This window comes from Helicoverpa armigera, chromosome 19, assembly GCF_030705265.1.
Source record: "Helicoverpa armigera isolate CAAS_96S chromosome 19, ASM3070526v1, whole genome shotgun sequence".
Classification (NCBI taxonomy): domain Eukaryota; kingdom Metazoa; phylum Arthropoda; class Insecta; order Lepidoptera; family Noctuidae; genus Helicoverpa; species Helicoverpa armigera.
The window spans coordinates 7,130,656-7,145,379 of record NC_087138.1 but is presented as its reverse complement, the minus strand read 5'-3'; the positions used below and the strand labels follow the sequence as shown (position 1 = coordinate 7,145,379).

Here is a 14,724-nt window from a genome sequence, read left to right as displayed (position 1 = left end):
TTATATCTTCAGATTAGCCTCGCTTTCGACAAGTATTCACTTACTTAGAACTCTGCAGTTTTTACAGGCAAGAGTTATATGAGTATTGTTATAATATCAGTTTATTCCACTAAGTTCAACTATTAATTCAAACAGTTAGCCAGTTCGGCTTATGATGTTTAAAACATTCAAGTTATTCTAGGAAGCAATTTAAAAAAAAAAAAGAATTGCGTTACAATTCTATAATTATTTCAGACACTGCAACAAAGAACAGCAAATATTATAGATGAAATTGAAATTGTTTTTTAGAGATAGGCACGTTCAAGCAAAAAAGGTTGAATTAATAGTTAAACTAAGAAGAATAGATAAACACACTAACACACTTGGTTAGAAAAGGAGCAGAGTTCAGCACAAAAGTATTCGCACACAGCTTATATTTAGCAGAAACATACTGTACCTATAAATATGTAAAGAATCAGCATCACCATTTGCACTATATTAACATCTAATAGAAAAGCATTCAGTATCAACCACGACAACCATAAAGGCGAGATTCCACCAGTGTGTAACACTGTGACGCACACAATTGTTTCTTCTGGCCATGAAACTTTCCACGAAATTGCAACCTTTGTGCGCGAACTCACGCTAGTAGTGGACTCGCACCACGCGTTCCCACGTTTTGTCGCGAACAAATGTGCGCAAACAATTTTGGTAGAATCCCGCCATTGAACGTCAAAAAACATCAAAGAAAACGCTTCAATACAATATACAACAAGTATGCTTCCAAGTGACATTTTACACAAAAACGTTTTTGATGAACAAAGTTTTTAATCAAAGCAATTACAAGTGAAGTATTTACAATGTCAACAGATCCATTCAATTTGAAACTTGAAACGATCTTGGTCTAATTTTAATTTTGCGTTTCAGTTGTTCTACTGGAATCGTCATTTTCTATGTCATCCGGCTTTGTTTGACCAATGTTGAAATCTTTTAATGCGTCCTGTATATGCTTGACCTGTCAAAGAAATTTTTGTTTTGGAAACATTTCTTTTAAGAGTACAAAGTCGGGAAGAAGGTGATAATATTGACCCTGTTACTGATTTTGGGGTGAAAGAAAAATATACACATAAATTCCCAAACTATCAAACATTCATAGAAAATCATAAAGTTTATCCAATATCTGTGGAAACTGAAAAAGTTGTCGAAATAGAAATGTCTATATCTGACTTTGATAGGATTGAAAAGTTATGTTTGTTGATACAAAAAGTAATAAAGTCAGCCCTTTGTAACTTATTTTCCGAAGCTAAAAGAAAGTTGAATGCGATTACAAATGACTCCGTATTTTTCAAATTCGCTTCTTCATTGTTAACTTTTGTTTTTTCGAAGCTATAAATAATGCCGTCAAAATAATGGTGTGTCATTATCATACTGCAGACTTCATAATTATAAAAACGTCTGAGTCACTTTTTCATTTTGGCGTTTCCTTTCTTTTCAACCTTCACCTTATTTTCGTCGAAACCCTTTGTATTCTGCTGACCTTGAGTTTCAAGGTCATCTTTGTTATATTTTATAAGTTCAGAATGTCTGCAAGAACTTGAGTTACTATAGCAGTAATTAGTGTTGACTACTTAATGAATATTCAGTACGTTGCGTACAGTATTCAAAATGAGTGTGATACTGGCTAATTATCTTTACAACCTTGCTTGGTATGCATTAGAGGATTTTCGTAAAGTAATAAGGTTAGGATTTAATATGAAAGTAGAGAAGAAAAGATCAAATGTTTATTGGCATGTTGATAAACAAATATGATTTTCTCAAAATATCACCAAAAAAAATTCACCATAGCCTTTAGGTACTATACTTAATTGTACGTTTGCAACTAATAGAAAAGGTCTCTAAAAATATAAGGTTGTCCTTGCAAATCATCATCTACATCAAATCTGTCAAAAAGAATTCCATAGCTTTAATGTAATAAGCTCACCTGGGACGCTCCCGGGTCAGTCCCGGGATGCAAGTACTTGTGAAGAAAATAACACGTTCCCGGAATGTCCTTGGGGAACGAACTTGGGAGACAGGAACGATCCCGGGGCTCCATCTCGAAACCCGGGAATTTTATTAACCACCTGTCAAAAAAAATGTGCTCTGTAACGGTTTGACCTTTTGGGTACAAAACTGATTTCAAATTCTTGTTCTTGTTATTCACTTAATAAGTAATTTAAAGAGTGATTGTGGTCTTTCGGAGTTTGGCCCTTTGAAGTGCTAAAGTAGAAGCGTAGGATGACAACGATTTTCTTTGGATAAGTAATTTATTAAATCAAGTTCGGAATTAATTTTCAACGACCCTGAATTTATTCCAGGAATATTTTCTTTTATATTCTATCTAAACGTTCATATATTAAAGATGTTATAGCTAATCTTTTAATATTCAAACCATCGATACCTATTTGCTGACGCACACAGCATCGGTCTTTTATCGATATTTCGATTAAATTCATGTCATGGATATTCACGAGGCAAGCAGGTTAAGAGGATCGTCAAACAGGGATATCCGCTCAAAATAAACCCAAGTAGATAATGTATGGCATCATGACATAAAATTTTCATACGCTCATAAAAAACCTCTAAAAAATGTATGCTAGGGGTCGTAAAGTATACACCCCTTTCACGCCAAAAACTAATGGAACATAATACAAAGACGCTTAGAGTTTCACGGAGTAGAAGTGAGTGCCTTTTTGACAGCACTTAAAATAGTTTGCCTTAATTGCTGCCTGAATTCTAGGAAGTTAGATTTTCCTGTAAATTTAAGGAAAAAGAAATGAACATTTTATTTATCGAAGTTCTGGGAAAATTAATCAAAGTCCTGTTTTTGAGAGACCTTTGACTTTTACGATATTTTCATTTTATCTTGTTAAATCATAAATAAATTTTAACTATATTGTAGAATTTATATATTTAATCAAACCTCTCGGGCCTTATGACTATTTATCAGCAGGCTCGTTCATCGATTTATTTGATTTATGTTCGCAATATTTTCAAAAAAACTATTGCAGAATAAGTCATTGCTACAAAAGTTAATCAAAGTTTCAGAATCAAAAGAGCATTATGAATTAATCATTTTAACTAAAAACAAAGATGGCGTTGAAACGGCACGTCAATCATTTGATAACAGATTGCGAAATGCGATTAAACTGATATCTATTCCATTTCGCACACATTATATCGATTTACGCTATATAAAATACAGTATAATATCAATTAGCATAGTTAATTATAATATTATAATTATTAACTAACAAAAAAAACTAGACATACCTACTTTTCATTCTGACAGTGAAATAATTAAGTGAGCGGTATTTTTTTACACAAGTCCCCAATTCCCTAGTCTTACAGAAAGGCAAGAAAAAAAGCAAAAACTGTCTATCAAAATTAATCAATTACCCCGCTGGTCTATGAAGCGGTGACTATTGGGTTTAGGAACAAAAGGGGTTAATAATTTAATTGACTATTTGATCGCATCCCGAGAAGCTACTTCAGATTCAACTGTGTACTTATTAATAAAGGAGTTAAAAGAAGATTAGATTAATTAAGCATTCCCTTATATCTGAAGCCTGTGAAAAACTAACAGCCTTACTACAAAAACTTAAACATCTGTTGAACACTTGTCTAAAAAAAATGAGGCTGCAAAACAGTCCTTATTGCAACGTCATTTTTTTAGACACGTGTTCAATATACGTTTCAAAGATTTTGGGGTAGGACGGAAAATGTTCAACCCATATCAATCTATGTATTTTACATTTCTTTCTATAAAGGCATGTCGATTGAATTTCCATACATCACTTAGTTAGGTTGAAGTTCTACTATAGATCAATCGTTGCATAGCACGTTAAGATGCCAATCTGTCTTCCTGAGATTGATTGGATAGATTCTAACTATCAATAGAATTCCACCTGAGTTGGATTGTGGATAGACATTTAGTGTTGAAGGCATTCGAAGGTATTTGACCATTAACCATTTAGCCTTATGTAATGAAAACAATTTTGGTATATTTATCAATGAAATATTTACATGGTGTGTAATATATCCTTAAATGGACTAAAATATTAGGTATTCATCAAAAAACCCCTATATTTAAAGTAACGTACAAGCCAACATGAAAAATCATCTCGTCACAGTCGACTGAAAGTGTACCCAAGAATCTACTAGCATATTGCTACTATATGTATATTGAATTCAATGTCAAGAAGATCTTTAATTTCAGTTGGGTTTCACGTATCTCACAATAATAATTTACCAAGATTTCAATACCTTCGAAACCTCGAGTATTTTTCGAAAACCACATATTTAAAACGGACTACTAAATCGCGATGAAAATTGTTAAGATGTGATCATGGGCTTTAATCGGTAACAGTTTAAATTACAGTTACTAAGTCATAAAATTAAGAATTACTTACTCATAAGTGGTGGGACTGACGTTGATCTTCAAAGGCTCTGACCCGGATTCGAACTTGTTAGCAAGCGTGACGTTATGGCCGAAGAGACAGTACTTCAACATCGTTTTGCCGACAACACCGGCTAGGACAGTCCCAGTGTGGAGTCCTATGCGCATCTGTGGAAAAAACACTATTTCAGTATACTATGGAATCATTAGCCCTGCCAGGGGGTATCGGGTTGCAAGGGTAACTGGGTTGAGGTCAGATAGGTAGTTGTACCTTATCAAAATATACTGGTACTGCATTTGGTTAGCTTAGAAGCTGCTTCTAACAGAGGAGTAGGAATGATGGTAAATTCTTATTCAATTGTATATAAAATCCTATTCCTCAATCATCATCAACGTAAAAAGATATGAGGATAATATTTTGGGGTCTATTTATGTTTTCTTGAATTTCTTCCCAGCAGTAACAAAAATAGGATTACCGAAATTGCTACAGCTTATAGTCCAAATCTCAATCAACGAAAAAAATCTTCAAAAACCATCGTAAACCCAATTTTAGTTCCTCCAAAACGTGTTCCAACAACCAAACCAAAGTCAATCTACAAAAGAACTTGAAGACCATAAAACTGAGATTAATTTCTTAATTGAAACTTCGTAAAACTTTGATTAAGCTCTACGTCAACGTTAATGTGTGAGGGCAAACGTCGTTGTTTACACTCTGAGCGGTCTGTTGGTTCTTCCAGGGAAGTAGGTTACGTGGATACACAGCCGTCTTTAACTAACCCCACAGTTTAATTACAATTAAAATTAAAAGCTTGCTCACTACAAACTTTAGCAACTTGTGTGATTACTTCGCATTTGTGAGGAAATATTAAATCAAGTGTTGAAATAGAACATGATGTGGCTGTGTTTGGAACGCTATCTATACCAGACAGCAACCTTGTGATAGTCTTTTGTTTAGTTAACAGAAGAACTATTGGCAATGCAAAGATTATGCTTCCACCTCTAGAGGCATTTACTGCGAATAACAATACCGATCCATCTTGTTTTGCGATTGGATATTTAATTTGACATTAGTTTCATATAAAATATGTCTTTCAATATGTAATCGAAAAATAACAGATGGATCAACAGTTTTTGATACAATTCACGTCGAAGAGAGAATTGGCAAAAAAATTACACTTCTCTACGATGAAAATTGTGTCGAAAATACTGACAAAAAAACGTCGCTTTAATTTTAATGGCTACCATTTCAACTGGTCTTACAAAACAGATTTAAAAGGATCACGAATCTGTGACACCATTTTCCGTTAGTGGATTTTTTGCGTTGAATGTCGGTAAAGCTACACGGAAAAGGCTCGTCAATAATCAACTTTGGCAGTCTGTGCCTGATTGACGTTTATCTTTGCTGATTTTGCACTATCATTTAAGCTGAGACCACGGAGGAAGGAAAGCTGAGGCTGGGAGTAATAGCTTAGCAACACACTATGGCTTTGCACGTAAAAGTATAGGCATAACTAAACATTTTCGTGAATTATGGTACCTAGTGGTGATAGTCATTCGAAGAGACACAGGCTCAATCTTAAAAAAATGAGCATCAGTAGCCCAAGCACGAATATTTGCGAAAAGTTATTCGTATCGAAATCGAGTAACATTTGTATGAGAATTGTACAGCGCCCCTATCGGGCGTAAAAGGAAACAAAATATGGCAGCACGAACATTGTTTTGACGTACGGTAACGTAAACTCTCGAAGGCTGGCTATCGAGTATGGTCGAAACATTATTCACTTGAAAAAAGTCGGTGAGAAAAGTTTCGAGAAGTGTAAAAATAAAGTTTTAACCGTGTTTATGTTTTGTTTAGAGTTAGTTTTGTGAATAGAAGTGTTTTAAAATTATTGTTAAGTTATTGGAACAATTAGTAATAGCTTCAATATACTTTAAAATGCAAAGACCGCCACTGTATGAACGTAGTACCGCATATTATTTTTTAGCTTCAAATTTACTAGAAAATTATGGATATCAATCACGAGAAACAAGGTACCTAAGTAATTAAATCATATTTTATTTATTTGCGTAGATACCTATAGAATTAATGTGTTTGAAAAAAAAATTGTTATTTATATGTTTATTTTTAATCATTGTAGAGCAAAACTTAGGAATAGAATTAACCCACTGGACACAAATGAAACCGAATTTAAAAATATAGAATATAGAAATAGCATTGCACTTAAAATACTTCACACTAAAGTTTATGCCACTCAAACTTATTAAAACTGTTTACTCACGCTTCCATGAATTCAACCATCATTTCATATTGCGTGCGTCTGACTGGTTCTCATAATTATTTATTATATTGAAAGCACTTAATTATTTGTAGCAAAACAAAAACAGAAATACTTTTGTTGTGGACGTGTAGCAAAGCATAAACAAATTTGGCGCCCTTACGCGCGTCGGATGTCAAGTGGGTGCGTTCGGTACCCGTCATTTTAAAAAAATAAAATCTCCGTAACTTTGTTATATTGCTAAAGATAATGCCATTTTATAATGTCTAATAATTAACTTTGGGTCTCTTTTTTATATTACATTCAGTTTTTATTATAATTTAATAATAATAAAACGTTTAATCAAAGGTAAAAAAAATATTAACAACTAGAGTTAGTTTTCGAACGCACCATTCATTCAACAATCGTTCATTTTGCTCACTATGGCGCGTCCCTATTTACATTTGCATGACGTCACATTAGAATTCGAATCGAGTGTTCGATAGTGCTTCGTGCTGCCTACTATCGACAGACTCCGTTTTCGAATCGAGGCCTCGATACATTGTCGATTCGAATACGTTAGATATTCGTGCTTGGCCTACAGGTTCAAAAGATCGAAAACAGAAAATAATTCTTCAGTGTCAATAATTTCCAATTAGATTTGACTATATCTGACGTCCATTAAAAGATATAGCCCCAAAAAGCAGATTTTATCTATTATTAGTTCGGTCGTTTTCACAAGGCAACTTTGCAACTCGGTAGGTTTAGGAGTTAAAGTAATAATAAATATCGTTCTCGGTGCAATCAGCTGATGGGGTCACGCGGTGAGGCGCGAGCGAGCGCGCGGGGAGCGACGGTGTTGCGGGCGCGGGGGGCGGCTCTTGTGCCGAAGCAGTGGCCGGCGCAGCGGTGCCGCTCTGCGCGGGCGTGAGGAGCGGCAACGGTGTCGACGACGGCACGCAGGGCGCATGCGCGCTGGTCGCTGCTTGCTGCCGCGAAGACGACGCACTCGGGACGCGCTTGGCTTCGTTATTTAACAAAATACCCGACTGCACACTAAAAAAAGAGTAAAACAAGCCCCACAATAATATTGATCAATACAACTTTACTGAATATAATTTATAAATATTGATGGAAAGCATCGCAGGCGGGGACCAACAGAGGCTTATTTATAGTCATTTCGGTTGTGCACCATTTAGCAGAATTTTCGTTGGTGGCGGTCAAGGTGGTCCCCGCCTGCGATGCTTTCCATCAATATTTATAAATTATATTCAGTAAAGTTGTATTGATCAATATTATTGTGGGGCTTGTTTTACTGTGTGCAGTCGGGTATTTTGTTTTAATAATAATTCTTTTATTTATAACTTTTAGCTGTTTTATTTAACGAAAATGTTGTAGATGTAGAAGACTATGTATATGTAAGTACCATTTTAAATTATTTCGACGACATTTGGCTTTAGATTACGAGTGATGTTACTCCGCAACATAAATTTACCGCCAATGCGACGTTCAAGACGATCAAGACGACGTTCATGCATTTGATCAAGACGACGTGATTGTATCGCCAAAAGAATCGCTTTTTGCTTGCTAACGCATGAGTTGCTTTGCGTTGACGCAGAATTAACATGTTCCCGTGGGAATTTTGAGAAAAAACGTATCCTATATTAATTACTCCCGTGATTGAAATGAATCTAATGATACCGCATACATATTTTTTTAAAGGGAAATTTAGAAAAAATATCCCGTGAGACTTTTAGGATAAAATGTATCCTATGACACTCCCGTAATCAAGACAAATCTAACGATACCTCATACATCAAAATCCATCAAGCCGTTTAGGCTACAGGAGGTCACAAAGGAACAGACATACATACATACATACATACATACATACTTACATACACTCGAAAAACATTACCCTCCTTCTTTGGCAGTCGGGTAAAAACAAGCCGTTGCTAAATTTTGCGCCAATATTTTGCTCACTTTGTGTCTGATATTGACTACTTTTAATGTTTTCTATCTCTTGCTGTAATTGAAATAATTCCGATGCTTTTACGTAATCTGTTTGGATACAGTGGATGTTTTGTTTAAGCACTAAAATGTCTTTAAGTAGGCTCGTTACATCCACGTAATCGAAAGTCACCGGCGGAAGACGGTGTAGGTAGATCTTTTGCCACGAAGGTGGGCAGTGAAGCGGGCTCTGTTTCTTTTAGAACTTTAATAAATATCCTGTAGTAATCGTTTGTTCTTGCCGTCCCCTTTTCTTGTTGAGCGACACTTTGCTGCTTCGAAAAGGATGGTTTTGGCGGTAGAAATATCAGCCTCTTTAAAGTTAGATTCACATATCTGCACCAAACTTATTTCGTCCATAATATGAATTTTACATTGTAAGAAGCACAGTAGTTCGTTGATAACTAGGTTATTGCACTGATTCGACATTATACTATTTCATTAATTAGGCGGGAAAGTAGTACAGGTGTGTTGACGCACAACCGTACGCGGGAGCGGCGCGCGGGGGCTTGTTGTCTTATATATTGTGATTGATCGCAGGACATAATAAACATAATATTCCACTATCACGAGCGCGCGGTGCACGTGCTGTCGTGCCGCTACAACTAATTATAATTTTAAAGAATAATAAAAAAAAGCAGATTTAGACATGGGCACATAAATATCTAAATAGCAAACATTCATTTTGATTCTCAATGCTTTTGAACCTAATTTGTCTATTAATCTACCTGTCTCTATGTACCAGAATTTATTAAGTAAATACAATCAACCACATACCTTGATAGGATTGCCTTCATGAGTCAGATGTTGTGCGCATGTCTCCACCATGCGCAGTGCCATCCACGCGATCTGAGGCGCATGCGTGTCGATCTTACGGTGAAGACCGCTCGCCACGCAGTATGCATCACCTATTGTTTCCACCTGGACAAAACATTAAATATTATAATATCTATAGGCTTGTTATTGTTTTTATGCAGGTACTAAATTAGGGGACCCTGCCAAATCTTCTTATGGATAGCAAAGTATTTCCAAAATTCTTTCTCCATCATCGCCAGTTATTGTCTGATTATTGTACCACTGCTGGACGCAGGCCTCTTTTTACACAGAGAATGTAAGAGATTACTACACTTCCCTTGCCAGTTCCAGACTTATTACCAGTCTAGGTTTCCTCACAATGTAGTCCTTACAATCTGGCTACAGCTCGGGTATAAAGATTTAAATAGCAAATGGTCTTCATTAAATGATTACACGTAGTTAAGAAAGAGGCTGATTGTACATTCTACATTCATAAAATGTTTAACCTATATATACTGAACACAATAACCAATCTTAAACTCTATTCAAAACAATAACAACAGTGTAAACACACTTCCTTTCACAATAACACAGTCTATAATACTTCAAAGCGATTATGACTCGATAAACGTACCGATCCCTAACAAACGACTATTAATTACATGAAGTGTAATTATAATAATGTTTTCTCCATTATTAAATTAAAGCAGGGATCACTTAGAAACGATTTTGTTTGTATTATTTGATCTACAAAGTAAGGCTCTGGTGTCACTTGATTATTTCACTTTGATGTTTTAATTTTAAAAGGAGATAAGTATACATTACAATGTGTCCCGGGGATAAGTGACCGCCCGAAATTTTTTGAATATTTGTACAAAATTAAGGATAATTTCCTTTATATTTGGGACTTACCGCCTTTGGTTTTTTTTTAATGATTTTTAGTAAATACTGTGACGTGCTGCAGTTTTTTTAAGATATTTCCTAAGTTTTTACATCTTTTTAAATTCTTTTTTCTTTATTGACTAGCCGACATCATAGTTTATCAATTAAAATTATCAAACATAAAAAAAATGTAATAAAACATTTATTATAAAAAAAAGAAAATAAAAATTCAAAGAAAATAATGCCTTTTTTTCAGTTTTTTTCAAAATAAGTCCAATAAATGACCCGATAATATCACTTTCTTTTAATTTATTAATAAACTACATGATATTTCCTACAATAGCTCACAACAATGTTTGCTGCTATTTCAAACAAATGCAAAAATACAGTCAGTTGAAATTTGAAAAAAAAGAGCAAAGCCTGTTATTAACAGGCCTGACAATAAATTTTTTTTAATGATTTTTTTCAAAAATATAAATGAAATTATCCTTAATTTTGTACAAATATTCAAAAAATTTCGGGCGGTCACTTATCCCCGGGACACATTGTATAATGGGTAGATACTTGAAACTAATTTCTTAGAGGTGTTGTCTAGATGTATTTTTTTTTACTTCGGCACCTACTTCTAGAGAGTGATGCATCAAATTTTTTTTGAATTTTGAAAGTTTTTAGGAGTCGGGTTTATTATTTTTGTAAAAAAATACAAAATCTGAAATTTAGTTTTTAACTAATTAAATTAATTGTTTTTTTCATGAAGAAGATTGCCTTAACATCCAGAATGTATTTTTGCAAGCAACGGAGTCTAATCCCTTTGATACATTCAGTACCTATCTGACCTCAAAATCAAACCAAAGGGACAAAAAATCAAAACCTGTATTCCTTAAAACAACAATGCTCAAACGCCAATAAAGTATTTAGTTTCCAAAAGGGAAAATTTCATTTAAATACTAAGCTGATTGTATGTTCCTTGTTTCAAATTACCGTGCTGTTAAACTTAATTTGAATATCAAAAGAGAGTAATTATACAATGGACTTCTACATGTTATGTAAAGTTTGAAGGTTTTCTCTACTTTGTTGGTTGTTGGTTTAATTATTTTACTGTGATAATAGACGTATATCTGAACATTTTAGATGGCTGTTTGTGTTTAATTTTTAAGTACCTATTTCTTGAATACCAAAGACCACCATCACCCTCTCTCAGGGGTAAAGGAAAAAATACAGAAAACCTGAATATTAAAAGTCTGAACTCTTGAGCAGCATTGCTGATGAATGCTTATTCCTTTTCTTTATGAGAAGCGGTCGTAGCCCAGCTGCTATTTTAGATTTTTTCAGTCGTTACAAGCAGTCATAAGCCAGAAAGTTCATTATTTAGTCTTAACAAAAGCTCAGAAGAGCAGTCGCTTCAATATTGAACACTGGAACTTAGTTGCAGTACAAATGGAAACCGACAACACCAACATAATTTGAAAAATCTACGCGGCCTGAAAAAAATTAAATAACCAACTAAAACCCACCTTATAAACATCAAGCTCTTCACAGAATATATCGAACACGCTGTATAAATCTTCTAACATTGCGATGACCATCATGGGCGTAGCTGTCGCGCATATTGACGTGAAGCCAATGATGTCACCGAACAGCATTGTGACGTCATATTGAAGCGAAAGAGCTAGGCAGATGATTCAAAACTCTCACCTTATAAACATCAAGCTCTTCACAGAATATGTCGAACACGCTATACAAGTCTTCTAACATTGCGATGACCATCATGGGCGTAGCTGTCGCGCATATTGACGTGAAGCCAACGATGTCACTGAACAGCATTGTGACGTCATCGTGGCTTTTCGCTTCGATCTTCTCACCTTTGGGAAGAATGGGATAATTAATATTTGGGTCGGATTTTTTGTGTTTTCAATTTAGGAGTAACCAACACTGCAAACTTTTAATAGACCATTAGTTTGTTTGGGCTCATAAATCAGTATGAGGAGAAAAGACGTACATCACAAAGATTATTTTAACACTGACTAGAATAAATATTTTCTTTTAAAAAAATTGCTAATCATTGCGTCAACAACTGTCAGCAGATTATTTAGTCTGCAATGTACGGGTACTCTAAATATTGTTGAAGTCCTATCATACCCTAAAATATATACTGTAATTAAAATTCGTGTTAAATATATGTAAAACTTTACAGTAAATACTAAAAAATTACTACAAGTACTATTCCTAAGTGACAACAACATAATTTACCTAGTACAAGCCATAACACGATGTACTACAAAGTGATTCGTCAAAACACAATCCCCCTTAATTATTCACTGGGGTCGTTATAAACTTAATGGAATTATAAAAGTTGGGCGCACCTGTCTCGTGAGTGTGCACTCAACGCACGATTAAACTTAGACATTTATGCGGAGGGAAAACTGTTGTGGTTTTGTGGTTTCTTTGATGTTTTAAAGAAGAACTTGTAAAGTAGGGTAAGAGAATAATAGCTACAGAAATTATAGTCTTTCCACATAATCCATCCATTATCTTAATTTCGATCGGGAATGGCCCAGCATGTTTTCTCCTACCATATACAATTATATGCCGTCATGTCACGAGTATTTATTTTTACATAATCAACAGTTCCCATGAATTTGAACATAATTAAATTCGTATTTTTCAACTTTGGGCCTGACTTTCAATGAATTTTACCATCCTAGTTGACGCATATAAACTGTCAGAGAGAAAATACTTTCTCATTTACTGAATCAGTGGGGACGTGAGTAATACAAAAGAAACCTGATTATATCTTGACATTATCAAAGTTATAATATAAAATAAGCAGAATTATAAAATACAATGTCAGAACGTGTTGTAAACTTATTTTTGTACGCTCTTATCAACGAAAAATATGATTGTAGATAAATATTTTTTCGTCTACAGACTTGAAGACAAGTCATTCCAAATTTATCTTCAGCTTACTCAGCACCACAATAATTCAAAATTTATTTGACACTTAAACCGAAACCCACGTAAACAAGTCTAACAAATTATTCCGAGTAAAATTTTCTTTACTCGAAATAAGCTTTTCTAAGCACTTGACATGAAAACACGCAGTTTACATGACAAAATGGCGTGATAAGTTGTGACGTCACGCGATCCGTCGGGCGACGATACAAAATGTCTTCCAGTGAATGGGACACTTCAGTCTCGGTTTATGGATCGTAATAAGGTTTTGTGGAACAATTGGACCTAAACTTAAGTGCTTACGTGGGGTAGCGATGCGTATTTGAATAAATATAGGCTGTATTATGGTGGGTGGTGTATTGAGTACCTATGTATGTGTGTGATATTAGATCAATCAAAATACCTAATATCTTCGTAGAAGGTGTCTTCGCAGATTTTAAAGAATAGTGTTACATTTTTGTGACTAAATCGTCAATATAATTATGTATCAAAAAGTTGAATTATTTTGAAAAGAATAAAAGAACTTCATTCGGGTTTTTCATGTTTAGATCCTTTTGTCTACTTCTGTTTCATTCACTATAGCTGCAGATGACTGGTGGTCGTTAGCCAGCTCTTTTCAGAGGCTTACAAATTCATGTACACCGTTATACTGCCTCGTGTACATTGAGGCTTAATCCCTCTACATATCATCATTCCCGGAACTAAATTTCCGCATCTCTCCCCATTACTATTTAAACCAAAATTCTCCCATTATCACAAAACAATTCAAATCGAAACACGGAAACAAGATCGACTCCCAAAATTTCCCAAAACACCCAACTTGTATTCCCAAAAGGAAAGTTTTAATCAAACATAGTGCGTACTTAAATTAAACTGTACATAAATCAATTTCAAAGTGTACGAACCACGGAGAACAAAATTACTAGCGGAGATACCTTAATGGAAAATCTAGAAAAGTAGCGTCGCCAGCGAGCGGTGGAACGGGGGCTGAGTAACGTTGCTATCTTCGCCTTATACGCTTTTTTTGAAACCCGCTCATTTATATAGAACCTAAAACTGTTGACAGATATCTCAATCTTCTCTTGTAAGTGATCGTTTTGGTCTCCCTCACCGCATGCATTTGACCTATAAGAAGGTGCCTGACCTACCTGTCTTATAGCATCTCTGCTCATCTTTCGTCCTCCATGATACAAACTGGTAATTGACTTAGAAACTTACCTAACCATAACCTCTTGGCTATATGTGGAGGGAATATTAAATGGAGGAGGCTGACATTCTTTTGTCTTTCCTTGTCAACCGCTTTGCTTGCTTCTTCTATTGAGTTCTTTAGCTTGTCCATGCGTCTTCGGAGTCCATCCTGAGGGACAAAAGTAAGGTTAGAAACTTCTGGAAGATTATAACCAAGGATGGGTT

At 34.9% G+C, this 14,724-nt stretch overlaps 1 protein-coding gene across 1 annotated transcript in view; it reads right to left on the bottom strand.

Moving 5' to 3' along the window:
* Window positions 1-314: 314 nt before the first annotated feature.
* LOC110373281 (head-specific guanylate cyclase) overlaps window positions 315-14,724 on the bottom strand; it is a 92,981-nt gene continuing 78,571 nt past the window's right edge. Inside the window, exons 10-15 of the mRNA XM_064039460.1 lie at window positions 14,530-14,668; window positions 12,055-12,221; window positions 9,460-9,603; window positions 4,431-4,585; window positions 1,961-2,102; window positions 315-994 (exon numbers count right to left, since the gene is read on the bottom strand). Coding sequence (XP_063895530.1) covers window positions 890-994; window positions 1,961-2,102; window positions 4,431-4,585; window positions 9,460-9,603; window positions 12,055-12,221; window positions 14,530-14,668 — 852 coding nt within the window. The 3' untranslated portion in view covers window positions 315-889. The remainder of the gene's footprint in view (window positions 995-1,960; window positions 2,103-4,430; window positions 4,586-9,459; window positions 9,604-12,054; window positions 12,222-14,529; window positions 14,669-14,724) is intronic.